Source organism: Gobius niger, assembly GCF_951799975.1.
Source record: "Gobius niger genome assembly, chromosome: 18".
In the NCBI taxonomy this organism is placed as follows: domain Eukaryota; kingdom Metazoa; phylum Chordata; class Actinopteri; order Gobiiformes; family Gobiidae; genus Gobius; species Gobius niger.
This window is the reverse complement of record NC_136869.1, coordinates 23562438-23585317: the sequence shown is the minus strand read 5'-3', so window position 1 is coordinate 23585317 and position 22880 is coordinate 23562438. Positions and strand designations below refer to the sequence as shown.

Sequence of the window (22880 nt, the reverse complement as noted above, 5' to 3'; positions counted from 1 at the left end):
AAACACAAACAAAAAAGATTCTGAAATTACAGTTTGATATTTCAAGGAAAACTTTCCCAAAAAAATGTTGAAAATGCTGCTGGTGGAAACTGTAACATTTCATATTTTTAAAGGGAACAAAGTGGTTCACATTTGCAAATATTAATACTGTTATGAAGACCTACAATTATAAAAACGTGCAAAATGCTATGCGCAAATTGGAATACTGAAAAAAAACAATCACCCTTTAAAATGGGTGAGATAGTGTTCATCGGAGTTCAAAACCACTCGTGCAGCGTGGCTAATCGCTAGCTCATAGGTATTTTGGGAAAAAAAGGGGCTTCCCATTGTTCGCTGAGTGGCAAGAGCAGCTCTTTGGGTTCTTAGGCACGAGTGAGGGCGATGAAAATCTGCTTGCACCTGTGGACGTACTGCTCCTCTCGTGCTTCCTCTCGAGGCGCGATTGTCCGAACACCCTTATCCTCCTCACTCCAGGATGTCCGTCTCAAAGGGGACCAGGTGGTAGTAGGACAGGTTGGTGACGTACGCCTCGGGGTCCTCGTTGCTGCACAGCTCTGTTTCCATCGGCAACAAGTCCGTCCCGTCCTCATACCTGAAAACACACAGAGGTTGTTACTAACGTTTAGCTGAAAGAAAACGGTGTCCTGATGTGGATCTGTCCCTGCAGCTCAGGAGGGGATAATGTCCTTTCTCTCTTTGTATCCCTGCTTCAGTGGAAATGCTGATCAAAACATGAAGTTACATGTGACGCAGTTGCGGACTGTATCGCTGTGCTGGTTTAGGACGTCCTGAACTATACTTTTTATACACATCACTCCAGTTTGGCTTTACCCCAGTCCAAAAGCTTCTGGAAAAAAAGCTGTGAAAATAGCAACAAAACTGAGACAGAGACAAAAAAAAAAGAGAGAAAACATTGACAAAAAAGTGACGAAAAATTGATGAAAAAGTGGCAAAAATGTCACAAGAAATTGACAAAAAATGGACGAAAAAAATGACAAAAATGTCACAAAAAAATGATAAAAATTGGATAAAAAATTGACAAAAAAATGACAAAAATGTGACAAAAAAATGGTAAAAAATTGATTTTTATGAGTTTTAACCCATACCACGCACCTTTATTTAGGCTTAGAACCGGGTATCCACAAAGATGGACACGTTTATTCATTCTAATTGGCTTGTGTCAACGATCAGTCTTGTTATGCCAGCTTTACCGTATGAAAAAAAAAAGCTGTATGCCTTGTGTGTCCGAGCGAGCGACACACCCAGGGGAAGGAAGAGGTGCACGGACTTCCTCACAGTGGAATGTGGTGGAATTCAGAACATGCCCAGTACCCAGGAGAGTTCTAGGAGGAAATCCGCGCCGTTCGAAAACAGACGGATTAGAAGTGAACCGCTGTAATGCTGAAGCGCCACACAGCTGTTCCTTTTCTGTTCCAATTTCAAACTACGCATCGGTGGATTCGTCTGGTTGGTTTTCCCAGCGTCCGGGTGGGATTCTCAAAGACGGTTCATGATTCTTACGTGTTTTCGGCGGAATCTGTGGATGAGGGCCGCTCTTTCTCCTCGGGACTCTGGTCGAACACTATGGTCTCTGTGTTGGCCAGGCAGAACCCATTGGATCTCATGATTTCTGAAAGACAAACATTATTGTTAGAACATCACTAGCCTTTTGTCGTTAGCATCGCACTTTTTGGAGGACAGAGGGATTAGTAAACGATATTGTATGACAGGGAAATCGCCAATGATGCATTTATGCGACAGTTGTGAAGGTCGGCTCTTGGTGTGATCCCTCCTCCTCCGGCCCAACAAGCTTGTAAAGCACAATACTGTTACTAATCCTAATGTAAGTCATTATAATTATGATTGCCTGTATGCTGAGCCAAGTATAGCGTTAAGCCGAAGGTGAATGTTATTGCCTTCATAGCAGCCATCCAAACCCGACCCTGGACAAGTGTTGTTTTCGTCAGCGAAGACAATAACGGTATCATTACATGGATGCACCTTTTTTTTAATGACAATAACGTAACGGTGATGAGCAATAAAAGAGCTCTTTGGGGACTAAAACATGACGAGACAAGACGAAAATGTGTTCACGACTGACCGCGATTAGACGGGGACTTTTCTCAGGACAGGTTTCTTGAACACAGAGAGTTGATGAACGAATGTGCAGACAGTGCTGTTAAAAGCAGTGGTGCGCAACCATATGCAGCCGTGACCCCTATTATAACAGTTAATTGGGATCGCGACCCCCAAACGGGTCACACCGTGGGAAAAACAGGGACATTAGCCAGTATAATTCTTAACACATTGAGTGCCGTGCTGTTTTGGGGATTTAGCTGTTGAGTGCCAACAATCCAGACCATTTTTCATGATGTTTGTAGCACCGCAGCGTATTCTGTGTAATAGCTATGGACGCATACGATGGCTGAAAGGTGAGACTCTACTCTGAAACTCTGAAGGTTCTCGGATTGAAGACTTTAACAGGATGTTTCTCAGCCGTCCTTGGACCGATTTTGACCATTGAAAATCTCAACTGTTTCAGTCTTTCCATGGGAAGCCGTCAAAATGCGCTCCAGAGAGCGAAAGAGAAGTGTCGGGTTTGAAAAAAAAGAAAAGAAACATTCATATATAAATAAAATGTCCAGATTGTGACTCTTTTTTTTTATCGTCATCTATTTCACTTCTGTTCCTCACAGAACTACCAATCACACATAAGGTGTATTAGAGTGTCTAGTTTTTCCGTTTTTGGCACTCAGTGTGTTAAAAACCAAAGAAAAAAAAAAACTGGCCAAAATAAAATGAATACAATTTAGAAAAAATTGATGTCCAGAGAAGAAGGAGCGACAAAAACAGAGGTTAGGTAACTTTGTGTGAACGAGCAAGAAAAATAGTTCTCAAGACAGAGCGAATCTAAACAAGACTTAAAAATGCAAATAACTGAAAGTATTTTATCTACACTCTTGCCTCTTACTGTAATTGATTAATTCTATGTTGATGTTTTTATTGATTGTATTTGTTTTCTTATATTTATGCAACTGTGAAGCACTTTGAATTGCCTTGTGTATGAATTGTGCTCTACAAATAAACTTGCCTTGCCTTGCCTTGCCTTATATTTGCTTACAATGTTACAGTAATGATAATGTAAGGGCTTCTTATCTCAGGTTTTAAGTGTTTTCTGAAACAGAGACTTGAGTGGCTTCAAAATGCTCTCAGACGTATTTTCAGCTCTGCTCATTCATGTTCAACTGGACTGAGATCAGAACTTTGTGATGACCACTTCAAAACATTGACTTTTTTTAATCCTTAAGCCACTTTGTCACCAGTTTGGCAGTATGCTTTGGGAATTGTCCATTTGGAAGACCCATCTGCGTCCAAGCTGATGTGTGGAGATGTTGCTCCAATATTTCCACATAGAGTTCTTTCTTCATGATGTCATCTATTTTGTGACGTGCACCAGTTCCCCCGCAGCAAAACAACCCCACAGCATGATGCTGCCCCAGATCAAGCCACACCTTAGTCTCAGCCAATCATCGCCCAGGATCCCCTTCTTAAGCTCCCTGCTCCGTCACTCGGCCGCTTCCCAGCCGTGCTGCGCCCCTCCTCCGCCTGGCCTTTGCTTGGCTCCACTCATCGTTGTCAGCTGGCCGCCCGGGGTCTCAACATCTACAAACAGCAGTGTCCGGGCCCCAGGGGAAGATTCTGGCATCATCCATCAACACCATGTATTCCATATCATTAGTGCAAATCTTCCGCCGGGGTCTGAGCCCCAGTCATGATTCACGTTCAATAAAACTTTCCTAACGCATTCTGTCTCTGTGAGTCTTTTCAGGTTGAAATGTTTCTGTGGGCCAGGGGGACCTTAAAGCGCCTGTCCGATGGGAGCAGTGTGAAGGAGCTATGGAGTGGATGTGCCTCAGTGATCTGTAGCGTTCAGACAGACGGGTTCAAGCTGTACCGGTGAATGTTGAGGCCTGAGTGATGATGTGGGAGAGTTTAGATTTGGATTTAACTGCCAGAAACCTGAACCATGATGTGATACTGAAAGTGAGTGTGGATTCTATGTGCGGTAAACCAGTGTTGAAATTTAGTTTATTTTTTTATTTTTTTTTTACATAAAATGACTTGAGAGTCTTCAGCAGATGGAGGCGCTGCTGTGTTGTAAACACAGACCTGTCATATGCTCTTTAAAACTAGCCGTACAGTGCTGCTGTGGCTCTATTTATCTATTTAAATTATGTCATCAAACCACTGGGATGTCTTGCAGCATTTCTTAATAATAAGTCAATAAAGATTTTAAGGCCAAATGCTGCAGGTGAAAATATTATTTTTTCACGTGGTGGTCAATATATGATATGTTTAGTTAGTTTTCTCCCTTTACATCTTAGTGTAAAAAAAGACAAAAATGACCCCGTACGATGCTTACTTTAAGCCGTTTTGTTGCTAGCGAGGCGGAGACATTCCGGCGTTCCCTCGCACATTCATTCACTAATATTGAGATTCATTTACATTCGCATGACGTCCCCGAGATGACGCTATGATCCAAATCCAGCTAAATGTTCTCACACATGTGCACACGGCACAAAACTATTTTTGCTCCACTCATACAACAACCTTACCTTATAGCTCCTATTCAAACTTTCAGTTCCAGTTTTTTCAGAGGGATTTTTATATATCTAAATCCTAGCCTGCTCGTGCTTTCAACGCAAGAAACAAAACAAAATGATTATTTTTTTAAAGATTTGTTAACTTATGAATATCTTACTCAAAAACTAAAAGAGGCCCGAAATCCCCTCTGAATTTTTTAGTAACTAATATGCAAACAAAATAATACAAGAAATTTAAACCTGGCTTTAAACATGGATATATCCATTATTTATTATTTAGATTTTGTTGCTGAAAATATCAGCAATTTTGAAAACATTTAAAGCATATAACGTCTTATTTTTATTTCAAAACCAAAAACTTGCAATACATTTTTTCTTCTCATATTTATATCCGTCATCTACAGCAGAATTTATATATATATATATATATATACATATATACATACACACATATTCAGGTAACTATAGCAACTGAGCAACTGACAGATTCTATTCTATTCTATTCCAATGAGTAGATCCATATATGGGAAGAGAATAGAATGTTATGTGATGTCATAATGGAACTCAACAGGAACTTCCGAATACATCCACAAAAATTAGCACGTTTCACACATCAGACATTGATAAAACAGGTATCTGACGGTTTCTGATTCCCCACGACGTTTTTACGTTTTTGAGAAAGCAAGAAGGAGTGTTGACCTAACCTTCAATACATCCAAAATAGGAAACATGTCGAAGTTTGGTCCACTGCCTGCAGGTAGTGCAAACTTCCCGGACCTAACTTGTAAAATGCGTAAGCAAGGAAGCCATGCCCAAGAAGAAGGCCCAAGCCTTCTGGACAAGGCAACATACTGGAAGAAGAAGAATAACTGGATGTGCTCTAGTTCGGGATCTGCCCAACACCTGGCTCCACTTACCTCTGAGTCTGCGGACCAGGATCATGTTTACTCTGCCAATCTGCCAATGCAGGGGCGAAGGGTTCAGTTTGAGGACCCTACTCCCACACGACGGGACTGTAAGCAAGCAAGGCAAGCCAAAGGACAATTGAGCCCTCTGGAAAAGTCAACAGGCTGGCAGAGGAAAGATAACATGCAGCAGTCTGGTTTGGGACCAGCACGACTACGGACTGGTCGAGTGGTTGGGTGTGAGGACACTGCACCCACACAAGTGGACTGTAAGCAAGCAGGGCATGCTAAAGTAAAATTCCTGAGCCCCGTGGAAAAGTATACGTCCTGGCAGAGGAAAGATAGCATGCAGCGGTCTAGTTTGGGACCAGTGCCACCACTGACTCCAGTGCACCGCGACCCAGCTAGTCATGAACAGCTCGAGAGAGAGGCTAAGGACCAGGATCTTTTTAACTCTGCTGGTCTGTCAGTAGAGGGGGTAATGGTTGAGTGTGAGGCCCCTCCACCCACAAAAGTGGGCTTGAAGCAAGAAAAGCATGCCAAAGAAAAAGGCCAAAGCCTTTTGGACAAGTCAATGTTCTGGAAGAAGAAAAATAGCGTGCAGCAGTCTGGTTTGGGACCAGCACAACGACTGACTCCGCCATTGGCTGTTAGCAGAGAGCCAGCAAATCATGAACAGCTGGAGAGAGTAACTAAGGACCAGGATAGTTTTGACTGTGAAGGTTTGCCAATAGAGCGAAAGAAGGTTGAGGACCCTGGAGTCACACAACGCCCATCCATGCTTCCACCTATTCTTTTAAACTCTGTCTCCTCACCAAAGCATCAGAAGAGAAAAACAACTTTGAAACCAAAGAATCCTGAGCCAAGAGAGGAATTTCTGGAACCGCTGAAGTGGCAAAAGGGGGATGAGGAAACGCCGCTAAAGGCTGCGAGTGAGGAAAGTTTGGATACTCTTTGTCAATCACTGTCGGCAAGAAATGAAGAGGAAAAAGCCAGACTACTTGAGGAGTCACAGAAAGAACTGGAACAGCTCAGAATATCTCTCCAATCTGAGCGTGAGAAAACAGAGCAAAAAATCAGACAAGAAAATTCTGCATATTTTGAGGGCCTCCGAAAAACACTGGATCAACAAAGCATAAAATACAAAAGGACACTCAAGGCCAAATACAAGGAAGAAGTGGAACAAATCAAGGCAGAGTTTGAAGAAGAGTTGCGGGCAGAAAGAGAAAGACTCCATAAAAACCACAAAGAAAGTCTCAACTCTGTGCGACAAGATTTCTGTCAACAGAGTAGTGCACTGGTGAGCGCAAAAGATGAACGTCAGCTGTCCAAATATCACATGGAGCTGACTGGTGAACTCAAGGAAGTCACGCAGGAAATGAAGCATGAACATGAGCGGAGTCTCCTGAAGCTAAAGAAGGCTCACCAGAAAGACATGGACGAAGTCACAGAGAACTACTTGACGGAGAAAGCTGGGCTGATGTCTAGACTGTCCAAAGCAAAAGAGCAACTAGAAGAAGCCCATTCTCTTAATCTGGAGAATTTAAAACGTGAACATTGCAGACGGATCGAGAGGGCACAATGTGAAAACTCACAGAAGGAATCCGAGCTCCAGAATTGGACAAAAGAGTTTGAGCTAAGATCCAGCCAACTCATGAGTCAGGAGGCAACGCTGAAGAGGAAAGAGGAGGAGTTATCCAAAAGAAAGAAAGATTTAGAAGTCGCGGGACAGCTGATGGATGAGCAGGACATGTTGAAAGAGGAGCTGGAGAGAATGCAGCAGGGGAAACGACAGATGTATGACAGGATCAGGGTCTTACAGGAACAGCAGATGCAGAGCGGAGAGGAGAAGGATGCTCTGGAGAGGAGAGTCAAAGTTCTTGAGGAGACGTGTGCAAGAATGAGCCACAGTGTTTGCAAGTTAGAGGCCAGTGCTTCCAAACCTGAGAACTTTGGTGCCACTGGAGACACCCCTCTGCTCATGGAGGACAAGAGAGCACCTCCATGTCCACCTGTAGCTACCAGCATTGGGTGCGACGTATCCCACAGAGCAAAACTCTTCCTGAAGAATGAGAGTAGGAAAGCTGCTGAGTTTTGCTCCACTGTGGGTTCTGGGAACCTCTACAAAAGCCAATGGGCCACAGGAGCAGGTCGTCATACAGAGAAGAGTGGCAACACAGTCGAGGATGACATCTCTAGTATGAAAAGATGGCTCAGGCTCCAGGACAGAAACACGACTATATCAACATCAAACTACAGATTTTGAGTTAGGAACTGACCATATAAGTCAGTGTTATTCAATCACCTGGTCACTCATGTGACCCTTCAATATTTATTTTTAAACAATACCTTGTTATGGCATGTTTTCTTAAACAGCATGCCAGCAGGAAGCTGTTATTTGTAAAATATCTTCTTGCATCCACAGTTTTCAATTAGTTATTATTATTTCATAAATGTATTTTAATTTTGATTTATAATAGAAAAAAAAGTATTTAATTATCGTTTGGTAACTATGGGTTTGTCCACAGTTTCCATAGGGGCCACACCTGGCCTGACCCATGTGGGCTAAAAGTGGATTCAGAAGGGACTGGTTTGGAGCTGGTTTGGACTGGTTTACACCAGGTATGGACAGGTTGAGACAGAGTTTGGACTGGTTTAGACCAGGTTTTGGCTAGTTTATACCAGGTTTGGGCTAGTTTGTACTAGTTTATGCGTGGTTTGGACTGGCTTAGGCCTGGTTTGGGCTGGTTTAAACAGTCGAAACTAGTCCATGCCTGGTGTAAACCAGTCCAAACCGGCTCTGAACCAGTCCCTTCAGAACCTGCCCTTAAGCCCACATGGGTCAGGCCACGTGGGGCCCTCATGGAGGCTGCGGACAAACACATTATTGCCAAACGGTAGATTTGAAATGCTGTTTATTCTATATGGGTCAAAAGCACTTTATTGCTTGTTTTTATGGTGATTTCATGTTTAATATTTTTACAATAAAAAAAAAAAAAAGAAGAAAGACACATGTTTTCTATAAAGGACACCACATCTCCAGACTGCAGTGTCAGTGTGGTTAGCGTCATTGAAAGCTATTTGACAATTCTCAAATGGAAAATGGATGCAATTCATTATAATGCAATATTTCTTTGATCTGAAGTGTGTTCATCACTATTCACGTGGTGTTCCCTGTCCCACTCCCCCAGATGGCTGGTTGTTAGTATTGCAGTCAGCCCTGTCTGTGGAGGAACAGAGGAACCTGCCGAACTGAAGCTCCACCAAGGACTGGACGTGTTCTGCGATCAGCTGAGGGACTCCCATCGGCTCATGGTCTCTATAGCCTGTCCGTCTATGGGAGTGGATCTCTCTTTCTGTAATTCTCACAGTTTTTCCTCCAGGTATTGGAGTCATTAATATGACTGCCGGGGCGGAGGTAAAATATCGCACCGAAGGCAAAGAGTCTTTCGTGCAACAATACACCAGGACTCATTTATGTTTCCAATTAATCAGACTGAATGAAATAAGGGCATATACAGAGGCACATCCTGGTATTTTAAAGTCAAAGAACAAGGGGAGCGGACCGACACGCCACGATAAACAAAGATAAGGAGTGTGCGCGGGCGCTGGGATGGCACAAAACTCAGTCCGAAATCACTTTCTGTAAAGTCATTGTCACGATTCCTGTTATGTTCTGGTGTGGACGACGTATGTGCTTTTTATCTACATGTTTCCTCAATACTGACACATACTACACTACTACAATACTACAATACTACAATACCCTTATCCACCTCCCTCCTCGGATGATGATCATTTACTCAATTAAAAGGAATTCGTCCTGTTAAAACTGTTATAACTATTATAACTATTACACAGCATTACGTTACTGTAAATATATCATGATTTTATTTCAAACTCAATTTTTATCAAAGTACTTGTTTGGTAGCTGGTCATATCTGGGATGGAAACTTGCAGGAAACAGCTCAGCACTGCTGAACGTTTGTCCGAAGACTGTGAGGCTCCTGAAAGTAGAGAATATCCATTTTAAGGAATACACGTGCACGGGCTCGCACTTTGGAGACGGCCGGGGACAAGCAGCAGGTGAACATACGGCTCGTGCTTCCTCTGTATCATCACTACACCGTTGTGCACAGACCCCGCAGGTTTGGTCAGGATGAAGGACTTTAAAAGGACGTGGGACAGACTCCTGGAGCCTTTTTAATGGACAGCGACTGAACTGCAGTTCACTGTAGAGCCCAGGGAAACATGGTCACAGGTAACGTGTACTTTCTTTATAACCCAGCACACCATTAAACAACCCAGTTATTATTTTAAAAGTTTAGAACACCACACTGGTGCACAAACATGGGTGCATTATATTGTACAACGTACTCATTTCTTGTGCAGTTTTTCTTCACAGTCGAGATAAACACGACAGCCCACCTCAAATTTTGTGTATTGTGGCAAAATTGCCTTGGTTTGCATATTCGGGAGGACCCATGGGCTCAGTTTGCTCTGCGGTCTTTGGCGTTTTTTTTTAGAAAGCTCTTGATTTTTGCTCCACTTTAGTTTACTCTACGGTGTTTTTACGTGTTAAAACATTAAGTTAATGACCCCCTCAGACAGTTTTGTATCAAAGCACAGATCTGAACTGCTTTATATATTCCATCCATCCATCCATTTTCTTCCGCTTTATCCGGGGCCGGGTCGCGGGGGCAGCAGTCTCAGCATAGACGCCCAAACTTCCTGATCCACACACACCTCCTCCAGCTGTTCTGGGGGGACCCCGAGGGGACACCAGGCCAGCTCGGAGACATAGTCCCACCAGCGTGCCCTGGGCCTTCCACGAGGCCTTGTCCCACGAGGCCTTGTCCCACTACATGCCTGGAACACCTCCCACGGGAGGCGACCAGGAGGCATCAATTATAGGGTATAGGGTATGTAAAATAGCACATACCCTATAATACAATAATAACAATAATAAAGTTGAGTTTTCGTCAAATAAAGCTAGACTAAACCATTTAGAAATGACTAAAACTGCCAAAAACAACAGTGCCCTGGAGTACCTGATATCTTGATGGGACTCTGGAAGCACGGCTGTATCCGATGCACCTTGTCGTTCCTCAGCACCTGGTCCAGCGGCGAGCGTTCGAAGAAGGTCAGCATCACCTCTGACCTGGAGAACTGTGGAAGAAGGAGCAGCCGTTTCATACCCGCATGACTTGGCCAACATCACAGGCCAGTAATTCACACAGACGCCAACAACAGGCTCCTCATATCACGATGTTGGAACAGGTGGAACTCACTTTACACGGCATGTTGATGGCGTTCTTCAGCAGCCGCTCCACTTCGTTCAGCTTCTCCTCGATATCACTGGCTTCTTTGATCTTCACCAGTCCTGGAAAGTAAAAACAAATCAAACTGCAATCAATCAATCCACTGTGAATGTTGCGCTTACAAACACTGGGATTGTGAATGGATTTGCAGTTTTATTGTCATGAATTGAAAACACACTTGGACAAAAGTGTTTCGTCTGCAACGTTATCTTCAGACACAACCTTGCAAACAGCCTTCTTCTATAAATGGCATAATCTTGTTTTTAAAGGTCATGGTAAAGGCCACCCATAAGTGCAGGCACTAAAAGCACAAGTTGCTTTAACCTTTGCAACAATTACAGTCCTGAAAATAATGTCAAGTGGCATGGATTACGACGAGTTATGCAATTTAACTCTTTCTGTTGGAAATGACAGTAAAAAAGAGGAAAACCAACCAACAAACACGGGCAAAGGAAATCCAACCCTTTCCTATTGGTGCTACTTTAGGCTTTATTCTGGCTCTTTTTAACTGCACCATAACCTTTATATTATTTGGGATGCAACTTAAAACAATGTAATACGTTTACAAAGTACTATGATGTACTTCTTTGAGCTTTTAACTAAAAACATGAAGTTGTATTTTGCGATGCAGTTTTGAGTTATTCTGTTCACTTCCTCTTAAGCTGAAGAGCTCCAATCTGTACCTTCTGGATTTCGTTGAATCATAGAGTGAACACAAAGTTGCCACAACTTTTAAACACTATAATAAATGACAGGATCTGTACTACATTTGAAGTGTGTTCATCATAGCACCATGATTTGCTTGCTGTCAGCTAAAAGTGAAAGCTTGTTTTCACTCAATATGTCATTTCCACAACTGCCAGCATGGGTAGTTAGTCCAGGCCAATTCCAGATCCTAACCAAAGCTGAATTATCCAAAGTAATGTTTTATTATTTTATCAATGAGTTTGATTTGATTTTTCTGATTATTATTATTATACACATTTTTGTTTAGCTTGTGTGCACAATTCAATTTCAATCTGCCTGAAAGGAGTTGGTGTTATAAAATGAGCACAGTGACGGTCAGTCAGCTGAACAACGCCACAACAGCTGACAGAGGGATGTGGCGACGATGACGAGTCTCTGCCAGCGAAGTGCGACAGACACAGTGTTTATATGGAAGTCCTGAGTCAGAGAGCGTCAGCGGCCCGGGGTATTTATAACAGCCCAGGGTGATGATCTCACACCCACAGGGGGAGCGCTGACTATGCAGTAAAGTCATCAGGGTCAAGGACAAGTGTTAGTTAGTTCGATCTGAGGGGTGACTCAGGGTTGTGTACTCAGACCGTTGAAGTATGATCTACGGATGACAATTTTCTTCCAGCAGTAGTAATCTAGTAACACATTACTGGCACAGCGAGGACTTTCACAATAATCACTATATCAATCATGCAATAAATTACAGATAAACAATATATTTTTAGGCTCAATAATTATTGTCAGTACATTTATGACTGAGGAAGAGGAAGGAGGTGGTGGAGCTGATCAGTGCAGGACAAAACGCTCTGAAACAGGGACAAACCCAGGAGGCGCTGCAGCGTTTCAGAGGATCAGAGGATCAGAGGCAGCCAGCCAGTGCTACAGTTTCCCCGACCTCCAAGGTCATGCGGGTCAGGCTGACCCACAGTGTCAGCGCAGCTCAGGACCGACACCTGAACACTATTTTGTACAATGACAATAAAGCACTTACTTACTTAGCTATTTATACAAAATTGTGTTTTGTTGGAACTCTTGTGTTATGAAGGATATACAGAGGGAACCATATGTTTACATACACTTTATAAAAAGACACAGCTGCATTTTCTTCTGTCAGACATGAAACCAGAATTAACTTTTATTTTTCTTGGGTCAATTAGAATTGAAAATATTTATATTTGTCAAATTACAGAAGAATGAGAGATAGAATTTTCTACACAATATTTTTTTTATTACTAAACCAAAAGATTACATACATTTCATTAATATTTGGTAGCATTATCTTTAGACTGTACAACTTGGATTTCCTTCCACGAGCTTCTCACAATAGTTGGGAGGAGTTTTGGTCCATTCCTCCAAACAGAACTGGTGTAACTGAGACACATTTGAAGGCTATGTGCCATATAAGACTGATGAACCCTTGGTAGAATATGGTCACGGACTTCAAAACTCCTTCACTGATGCAGCAGATGAGCGGAAAAACACTTACTTTACAGCACTTGCTCTTTTTTATGAATGCATTTTGAAAAACAACAACAAACCAAGCTGAGTAATGATACAGAAATGCCGCGTTCATGTGGGGAGGTGTTTTTCCCTGATGTAACGTCATTGTTTCCAGTTGGTTTGAGTTTATGCTTTTGACGTGGTAAAGAGGGGATTTTGATGTCGCCAAATAAAACTCTTTTATCACTGACTAGCGCTTAACTGAGCTAACTTTTAATTTGGCGTCAGTGTCTCCAAAGCTAAACTTGCTTTGGTTGGTTCAGGCAAGTTTTCCTTTTGCTTAAAGGGATATTTCAGGATTTTTGACATAGGGCTTCATTTCCTAGTTGTCCAGAGTGTTGCTGATTTCTTGAGACATTTTTTTTTGTAATTCATGCAGTTCTTATATTTGAAGAGTTACGTGGCGCTAGGCTAATAGCGCATTTCTATGGTATCAGCTAGCCTGCATTAAAAACAGTCTGACCTGCTCCACAGAGCACCTGAGGCAAATCACTTATAACACCAGACTAACCATATAAATGTCTGTTTCGATAGAGCAATTTTAACCATTTTGCATATAAAATAACTTATATTTGAGCAGCATTAGCTTCGTGGTTGTATAAGCTACGCAGCGGCGGCGTGATCTGTTAGAAAATAGTCCCTCAAAATGCGATCATTCATGTGATGCAAGGTCAATTATATTCCAAAAAATATTCTATCGACACAAACATTTACATTTACAAACATTTATATTGTTAGTCTGGTGTTATAAGTGATTTGCCTCAGGTGCAGTTTTTAATGCAGGCTAGCTGATACCATAGAAATGTGCTAGCCTTGCACTAGCCTAGCACCACGTTACTCTTCAAATATAAGAACTGCATGAATTCCCCCAAAAAAAAAATCTCCAGAAATCAGCAACACTCTGGATAACTAGGAAATGAGGCCCTATGTCAAAAATCCTGAAACATCCCTGTTAACATCCCCAGCTGAGCGAGTTTTCCTGCGTTTTCCAACTGAGGAAGTGTTTTCGCCTGTTCCACGAGGACCGCATGAACGCAGCAAAAGACTTGCCTGTAGATGTTTTGATAGTGACGCAATCCAACTGTGATCTCTCTAAAAAGTCATTTGAGTACAGCTCTGACACGCTGAACAGAAACGATCAACACACAACAGTGACACACAGCTTTTGTGGGGGTTTTTTGCGACATCAACACATTTCACAGGAGCTGATGTCCGTCACCACCGAGGGAATGGCGTGCGTGTAATAATCAGCCGCAGATTCAGGTCGGTTGAAGGCTCATTATGGAAACGGCCCTCATGCCTCCTCTGCTCCTGTGCACCAGATTAGAAACCGCCTGACGACAGATGTTAGCAATTAGCATCACTTTTTCTCAGTAATTATGAGCTTGTATTTGGTAAAAAAAAAAAAACAACGATTCACCAAAGGCTCGTCTTACACAGATCGCCCCGAATCCAAACGTTCTTGACAGTGAAATTACAGAGTGTGCGTGAAATTGCATGTTCCGCCCTCTCTCCACATAAAACCAGGAGGCAGACGCCACCGAAGAGAAATAAACAACATACGACTGCCAGCATCGGGTACATAGGAGAAAGCCACGACTCAAATACTGAAAGAACTGTTTTGAAGTACTGATATAATCTTACAGACAAAACAAATAAAAAAAAGTAACCACAGATTACTACCCCAGTCTGAGAGTTATCATCATCTTATCATTATTTAATATCTGAAAAGTGCTTCATGCATTCCAGAACAGTTTTGTGGAGGTCTAAGCTGCAGGGTTAGGACTTAACATGATTAAGTCCTTACAATAATAAAACGCTAGGACATTATTATTGCAATCTCTGTGATTTGCAGCGACTGTCCGATCTAAAAAAAATGATTAAAAACACAGATTTAAAAGCCGCCATGTTTTTTCCTGATAGTTTCCTCTGACAGCGTCTATTTCCTGCCAAGACTTCCTGGCTACAGTGAAGGTTGTGTAACAGGCCCCACTTGGACAAATCGCTTCTGCTGAGATGATCAACATTATAATAGCATTTCCATTATTTGTGTAGCATTCTTTAATAGACGTTTTTTGCATCATACACTGCATGTGTGGTTTGTGAATGAAACTAACACAAATTCAAACCTATCTTCAACATAGGTCTTATAAAAAAAACATTGATGTAATGTATAATGGTAAACTAAGTGCTACATCAGTATGGTTGTGCGTTTGGTAAGATGTTAGTAAAGTAATACATGAAGTTAAGCATTTTAATTGAAATAAGTATAGGTAGCAAGTTGCACAGTTCACAGTAAGTGCCCTGATGAGACCAGCCATGTGCTGAATATGATTCACAATTTCATGCATTGAATAACAATAGCAGAACTGACTTAAATAGTGTAGTAATATATATAATTAAAGCATTAACTTACGATTAATCGAAATAATATTTAATCACGATTAGTGACATCATATGTTTTAACCAAACGTACTACAGTATCTGAGCCACACATGACCTGAAAACACAAAGCACTTGAATTAACTGCATATTGTAAGCCAGGTGTCTCCATTGTGAGGTACTTTTATATAACAAAAGCGACAGAGAGCTACTAATGCATCAAAGAGGCTTGTCTAATTATGCTATTTCAATGAAAATGACTTTAATTTTGTCCTTAAGCTCAGCTTTATGAACCTAAAAGTTTGCAGATTCTGTTCCAAAAAGTTCAGCACCAAAGAAAATGTCTCTATCCAGGGGTGTAGAAATGTTGAAAGCTGTCGGGCTTTTGCCATAGAATTATGAAACTGTGAATATTTGGTTATATAATAAACTTTTTCAAGCTTTACATCATGTTATTATGTCATTCCCTCATTAAAACATGCCTGAAGTGTTGCCTTGGCACATTCACGTATTTTTGAGTAATCTGTAAAAACTCTGATGGCGGCCATTTTAGGGATAGGTTTGCCTGAGTCCTCCTAGGAACGCCCCCACCTCCTGGAGACGCCTCCGAGCTTTCGTCACCAGCCGAGTAACCAACCACTGCTCCTCAGCAGAACCCCCTCCCCACTGATGCCACAGACAGCGTGTGGAGGGGGCGTGTCGGAAAGGCTCAGAGGTTCTTAAAGAGACCGAGGCCTATTTCAAGACATTCACTACAGCCATTTTGAGAGAGCAATTTTATACAAGGCAGTTATTCTAATTTACTGCATTTACAGACCAACAGAAGGTTTGGTCATCATTGTAGTGTGATATAGACTGGTGCTATGTGATTGAAAAAAGCATTATACCCCTCTTCAAATGCGAGCAAATGCTTTAAGTTTGAGTGCTTTATGTCGGCCAAGTCTTAACAACGAAAATAATTAATCGAATTTCACAAATGCGATTAATCACGATAAATAAATGAATCGATTGACAGCACTAGTAATAACTTTACAAATTAAATCTGCATGTGTTATTTTATTATTACTTAGCTTTTTTTAAAGGGTTACTTTACATGACAGCTCAGGGTGAAATGCCATAAAATACCCGAAGAACGGGGAGAAACACCCAGAAAACTGCCCGAGCCAGAACTCAAGCCCAATGTCGCCCAGGACAGAGCAGAGCTGCGCCACATGTGCAGCAGGTCCAACCGCGAGACCGGCAGCCCTCAAGCCTGGGTGAATGGAAAACGTGCCTTATGCTACAAACAAACACTGCACTGGACCATCAAATGTATTTTCTCTTGTGCAATCACCTCCCGATGAACCGTAACACCCTGACTCCCATGTTCCCAGAGGCCATAACACTTTCTTACCGAGGGAGTATGTGCATGTACGTCCCTCATAAGGAATGCACGCGCTCACTTCCTGTCTGCGTCCACCGATGAGGTCACATGTGAGGTAAAGGGTGCCCCCGCCGGGACCAAATATGGGAAGTCCACTCCCTCCCTCCCCTCTCGCCTCACGACATTAGTGCGCTGCCTTCTTTGTTGCCCGGGTGCACTTTGGAAACAAGAAAACATCACAAGAGCCACCATCGTTGTAATGCTACCGTGAAATCAAGTCTGCCAAAGGAAAATCTATGAGGCAGGCGTGATAAAAGCCGCCCCGACAAGTTCAAAACGGGGTCTAAAATGTAGTGCAACTAGTCAATAACACTGTCTGCGATTGTAGTGTGTGGGCAGGAAGAGGGCTCATTCCCATCACCACAAAAGCTGTTTCCAAAACATTTGTATGCGCAATGTGGTGGAGCAATGTGGTCAAGTGCAAAAAAAAAGGGGGGAAATGCCATGGAGGGTTTAAGAACAAATAAGGAGATCTTCTGGAGTATACGCAGTTCAGTGCACACAAATCTAAGAAAAGACCCAAGGATCAGGGAAGAATTTTTCAAATCATGATTCATGTTGGCACCCATTGTAGTTCTGGTTTAGTTCCAGTATCCACACTACGGCCCAAGACACAAATGGACTGGTTTAGTCCCATTTCAAATTCAATCCTGTTTAAAGACAGTCGTGTTTAAACCTAGTTAAGTTCATTTTCTCCAAACGTATCCCTAGTTTGTGTTGGTTCAGGTCAGAGTTCAGTCATGTTTTAATCCTGGTTTAGTCTTCAGTTCACATGCAGCTATAAAACATATAATATTTAACCTTTTTTTTGTTTTCTTTACCAACAAACCAAGATCAAGATAAACTCAGGTCTAAAACATAAACATATATTAGTAGACTCATCTACTAATATATATTTAGTTTACACTAAATCCCCATTCGCAAGAGAAACCATGATGCCAGCCCAAAAATAAAACTTTCAAATTGCATATGACAAAAACCAGCGTGGTGAAAATATGATACTCTCCTCAGAATAGTAATGGCAGGAAACTGGATTTGGGAAACACCAGGAAGCCTGGCAAATATAGTGGCCAGAGTGGTTGGTGGTGATCGGAGGGGCCGATGGCACAGACTGGTTGCCTCGTTTCCGTCAGTCTACCCCATGGCAGCTGTGGCTACAATAGTAGCTTACCACCAACAAGTATGGAGTGAATGAATAATGCATCAAAGCGTCTTTGAGTGTCCAGTAAAGCACTATATAAAACCGATTCAATATTATTATTGTTGTTATTTTTTAGAAACAATAAAAGTCTTTGGAGCCAGGCTTTTAAGTTGTTTGTGACACGTGTAAAGTCCCCATTGGTTTCCATATTACAGCAAACCTTCTGAAGTCGCCCCTTGCAAGTAGAGGGAGGCATCGCAGCACTGTCAGCACCCATTTGTCTAAAAATCACAAATTAGTATGAATTATGTCCAAACTTCCTGTAAACCAAACCAAATACATAAATAAAGATCACAAAAAAAGATGACCCCGAGAAGTGCCAGGACTTTGAGAATCGCTGTGCAAAAAGAATGCAAGGGTCTGGTCATTCATCGATGTCAGAGATTCCTCAGGCCCATATGCCAATGACCGTGTCCAGACATACTTGCAATAACACTGACAGCGCAAAGTAAGCAGTCGGAAGTCTTGTTATTAATAGAATGTTCCATTGTGTAGTTATTACGTCAAACAAGAAGTGAAAGTCGCCCTTGCAGACCTTCTGGTTGCTGTTCTCAAATGGCTATTTATGGCTTCGTATATGGATTACAGAAACACTTCAATAATTCAAGAAACAGGCAAATGCTAAAAATGTAATTCAGCGCACGCACTCACCACCAGTGGCTTTTTGTAGCCTGAATATTTTGGAGCAAATTGATTTACAAGTGGGCAAGCCTGGCAATCCAGATTCAGTACTCAAGCATCGCAATGGTCAAGACTACTGAGCTTCATAGTCCGAGCATGAGCATAGTGTGATAGCCCTTTTTGGGTTCACTATGCTACACAACTACAAGGCCATATTGGGAGCCATGACCACAGTATAATACTCCTACAGAGCATCCAAATAGCAATGTATTATAAGGGGATTTTTTAATGCAGTTGTTACGCATCTCTTTTCTCTTTCCCCTACATTGTGGATTTCTATGGTGCGGTCTAATTTATAACATGTAATTATCATAAATCAATCTTTTTCTCTGGGATGAACTAGGAAAGTAAAAACTCCCTCAGTATAGATGACTGTTTACCACACACAACGAGATCTTTTTCACTACACAATGATTTGTCTGGAAATGTAATAGTATAAAAAAATAGATTTATGCCCAAGTAAATTGGAATAAACCAGTTGTTATTGCTGTTAAGTGGGGCTAGGCAATTTATCGAAATTTTATCTCAATCTCAACTTTGGTCCATCACAATACTAGTCTTGGAACTTTGGAATCGTCAGCTTTGTAGCCAGCTCTTTGGCAGTAACAGCTCATAGTTTTGGAGTATAATGGAAGATTTTGTGTGGGTTAAAAGATACTGCAAAATCAGCTATATACTGCATTTGATTTTAATGATCAAATAAAATCAATCAAATCTCTTTTTTGGCCATACTGTAAATGCTATGTGGGCATTAAAAGCTGGGGCCCCAAATTAGCGTGCGAACACTTTGACTTCACTACGACATCGAAGTGCTCCTATGGTATTATTACGCCTTACAATATTGTGCCCTTTTTTATCCGCTTAAAAAATCGACATGTCTCATTTTGTGTAACTAGACTTGGATCGTGTAACTTTTCACGTAACTGTATTTAAATAGGGAAAAATGTGGAACAGCTTGGCAGCTTCTAACTTCACCCCAGTTCGGAGCTATGAACGTGCTGGGAGAGGCTAAATGCTAACAACGACTTTCGTCTACTTGCGTGACTGAGCGCACGCACAAAGACCAGACAGTTACGCATCAACTCGTCTTCGCTAAAGTATTATAGAGCTCTGCAGTCCCACCCACTCCCAGTCATGTGTCGAGGTCCAACACAAAGAATCCCATGTATTTTCAGCATTGACTTTTCGAAAAAGTCAGTTATTAAGAGTTCATGGAACGACGCCGGCTAATCAGCTATGCGCTAACTACCGACACTTGTGCGGGTATTTTAAAGAAACAAACGGTACTTGAAAATACGACAAAATTTATTTTATAATTGTGTAGTTATTCACGTTTTAGACAAATCTTCAACTTCACCTTGTATGTTTCATGTCCGTGAGTTAGCACGTAGCTGATTAGCCGGCGCCGTGATGTCAAACTCTTAATAGTTGACTTTTCCGAAAAGTCAATGCTAATAATACATGGGATTTTTTGTGTCCGACATGTGACCGGGAGTGGGTGGGACTGCGGAGCTCTATCTCACAATATAAAAACGGTGTTCTATTCCTTTAAGCGAGCGTGCCACTGAGCCACCTGCATTTTCTAAACATCATTGAATATGAAGAAATCTGTTAAAGTAATACGTATTTTCATTGTTTATTTTCTTATTAACCTCAATTCCCAAATTTTTGTTGTTTTCAAATAAGAACTAGACTAGACTATATCAAAACTACTATACATGTAAATCCTTAATATATCTTGAAATCACAGAATACCCACCCTTGTGACCCACTCATCAACCTAACTTTATATTGAGTAAAAAAATGAATGCATGCTGTAAATAAATAAATGAATGAGTAAGCCCCCCACGGCCCCCCAAGTCACGCCCCCGTAACAAAGCGTCAGCTACGCCCGTGTGCAGCAGCTGATAACTTTTCATTACAGTGTTTTTGATTCTTGAACCTACCGTCTATGAGCGGGCTCTTGGCCAGGTCTCTCCCGTCCTCCGGGAACGAGTCCAGCAGCCTCTGGAACAGCCGCCCCAGGTCCGAGTAGCTGCGGTGGAGGTAGAGGATATTCCTATCCGACCACTCGGTCCTGATCTCGAAGAAGTCCTCCTCCTCTCCCCGCCGGCTGATGACGAGCCGGCGGACCCCGTTCACCCAGCAGTCCCGCACGAACATGTTGGCCAGCGACGTGCCCTCGAACACGGCCGAAGCCATCGGCTGCCCCCGGTCCTCAGTCCCGCTCCAGCGCCATGAGGAACCGCGGGGAGGAAGACGTGGATATCAGCCCGAAGTTAGCGCAAAGTCTCGGTGGTTCGCTGGTTAGGAGGACTAGTCAGACTCAGGAGGACTAGTCAGACTCAGGAGGACTAGTCAGACTCAGGAGGACTAGTCAGACTCAGGAGGACTAGTCAGTGCAGCCCGTGACACATGCTGACAAACGTGGCATAATAAGGGGAAAAAAGAAAAACGCTCTGCTGAAGATAACGCCCCTAAGTATTGATTTTAAGATAAACACACAAAAAAGGAAAAACCTCTGACCGCTGGTTTCTTCTGTGCGAGTCCACGGATGAGTTTATAAACTAACACTCTTAACTTTGTCTCTGCAGAAAAGTCAGTCCACTCTACAAACAAGTTCAGTGTCAACAGGACTTGGTTCCTAAAGTCTCCTCCCCCCCCCTGCCCTCCTGCCCCCCCTCCTTGACAACAGGGTATTATCATGCAAAGAATGCCAGCCCTGCAGAGACACAGCATCCTCATCCTCACACCAGAACCAGCCTGTTCTTCAAGCGTTTGGGACCCTCTAGTGCATTTTCTCCAGTTCGGCTTTACCCAAATCTAATGGCTTCTTGACTGGAATTTTGAGCCTGCAGATCTGCGCAGCGCCTCATTTGAAAGCTAAGATCTACAAAAACAGTTTTAATTTTTGTTCCCCCTTGCCGTGTTGTCGTTTCATTTCATTTATTTATTTATTTAATATGGACATAGCAATTACATTGGACGAACCAGATGCATTGTTTAAAGTGTTACAGCACATGTATAATTTTCAACACCTGTCCATAGGGGACTTTTAGGATTTAAAAATAAAACACATTATTAAACACAGTTACAATAAAACAGATTATTAAACTAGATAGGGCACATTTTACACATGTGAACACCTTTGGGCCGATTTGAGCCACTGTTTAAGCTCTCTGGTGAAGATGGTAACGTTCGTCTGTAGTTTCAGAGCCGTAGGGAGAGAGTTCCACAGTGTCGCCTCTGAAGGAGAAGCTCCACTGTCCAAAAGATTTTCTAAATTTTGGGAGCACACAATCCCCGTTAACTGAGGCTCTGGTGGAAGGTCTGAGAGAGCCCTGACACCTCACCATGAGGCCAGAGAACAGAGGTGACACATCGTTACCAGTATTTATTGGTTACGACATTACTTGTGTAAAGTAATGTATTACTTTCTTCAGTAACTGAAAGGAATATAACACATTACACAAAATACAGGAATATTTTAGTCATTACATTTCAAGTAACTTAGTCACAAGAGCATTTACATGTATGAATGAAAAAATTCCAAATTCCCTCCAACTAAAATGTAGCATAACATAATAACAAATGAAGGTGGATGCTGCTGTCCAAGATGTGCAGCTGTGTGTAGTAAAAGTCAAACAAAACATGAGAGGGCAGCACTTTATGGTAACACTTTATTTTACACGATCTTGATGCATTGTACAATGTCATCTGCTTTGTAACAAAGTGTAATAACTTGTACCTGTGTAGCACATATGTATATACGTACGTATATGTGTATCTAACCCATAGGTACAAGTTATTACACTTTGTTATAAAGCATTTACATTTGGCAGGTACATGTATCACAGTAATGTAAAATAAAGTGTTAAAGGAAGTAAAAGGAAATCTCTGACTGCACTTTTGCTCAGTGGCGTTATTACCATTTTCAATTTAGATTGTGCCAAAAGTAACTCAAAAGTAACTCAAAAGTAGTGTAACTCAGCTACATTTTTTAAACAGTAATACGATGCCACCATTTTGTTTCATTTTCGTGACGTTTTTATTGCGTTTTGGTCCCATTTTTCATGCTTTTTTGTTGCGCTTTCATCCTCAGTTTTGTGTTGTTTTGTCGCTATT

The 22880-nt window shown here is 42.0% G+C and overlaps 1 protein-coding gene across 1 annotated transcript; it reads right to left on the bottom strand.

The window, feature by feature from the left end:
- Positions 1-306: 306 nt before the first annotated feature.
- pxdc1b (PX domain containing 1b) lies at positions 307-20957 on the bottom strand (the record flags this gene model as incomplete). Its single annotated transcript, XM_079575985.1, has 5 exons — positions 307-592; positions 1522-1630; positions 10561-10678; positions 10801-10892; positions 20702-20957. The coding sequence occupies 5 exons, from the start codon at positions 20955-20957 to the stop codon at positions 466-468; spliced, it is 702 nt and encodes a 233-aa protein (XP_079432111.1). The 3' UTR covers positions 307-465.
- Between the last annotated feature and the right edge of the window lie 1923 nt (positions 20958-22880).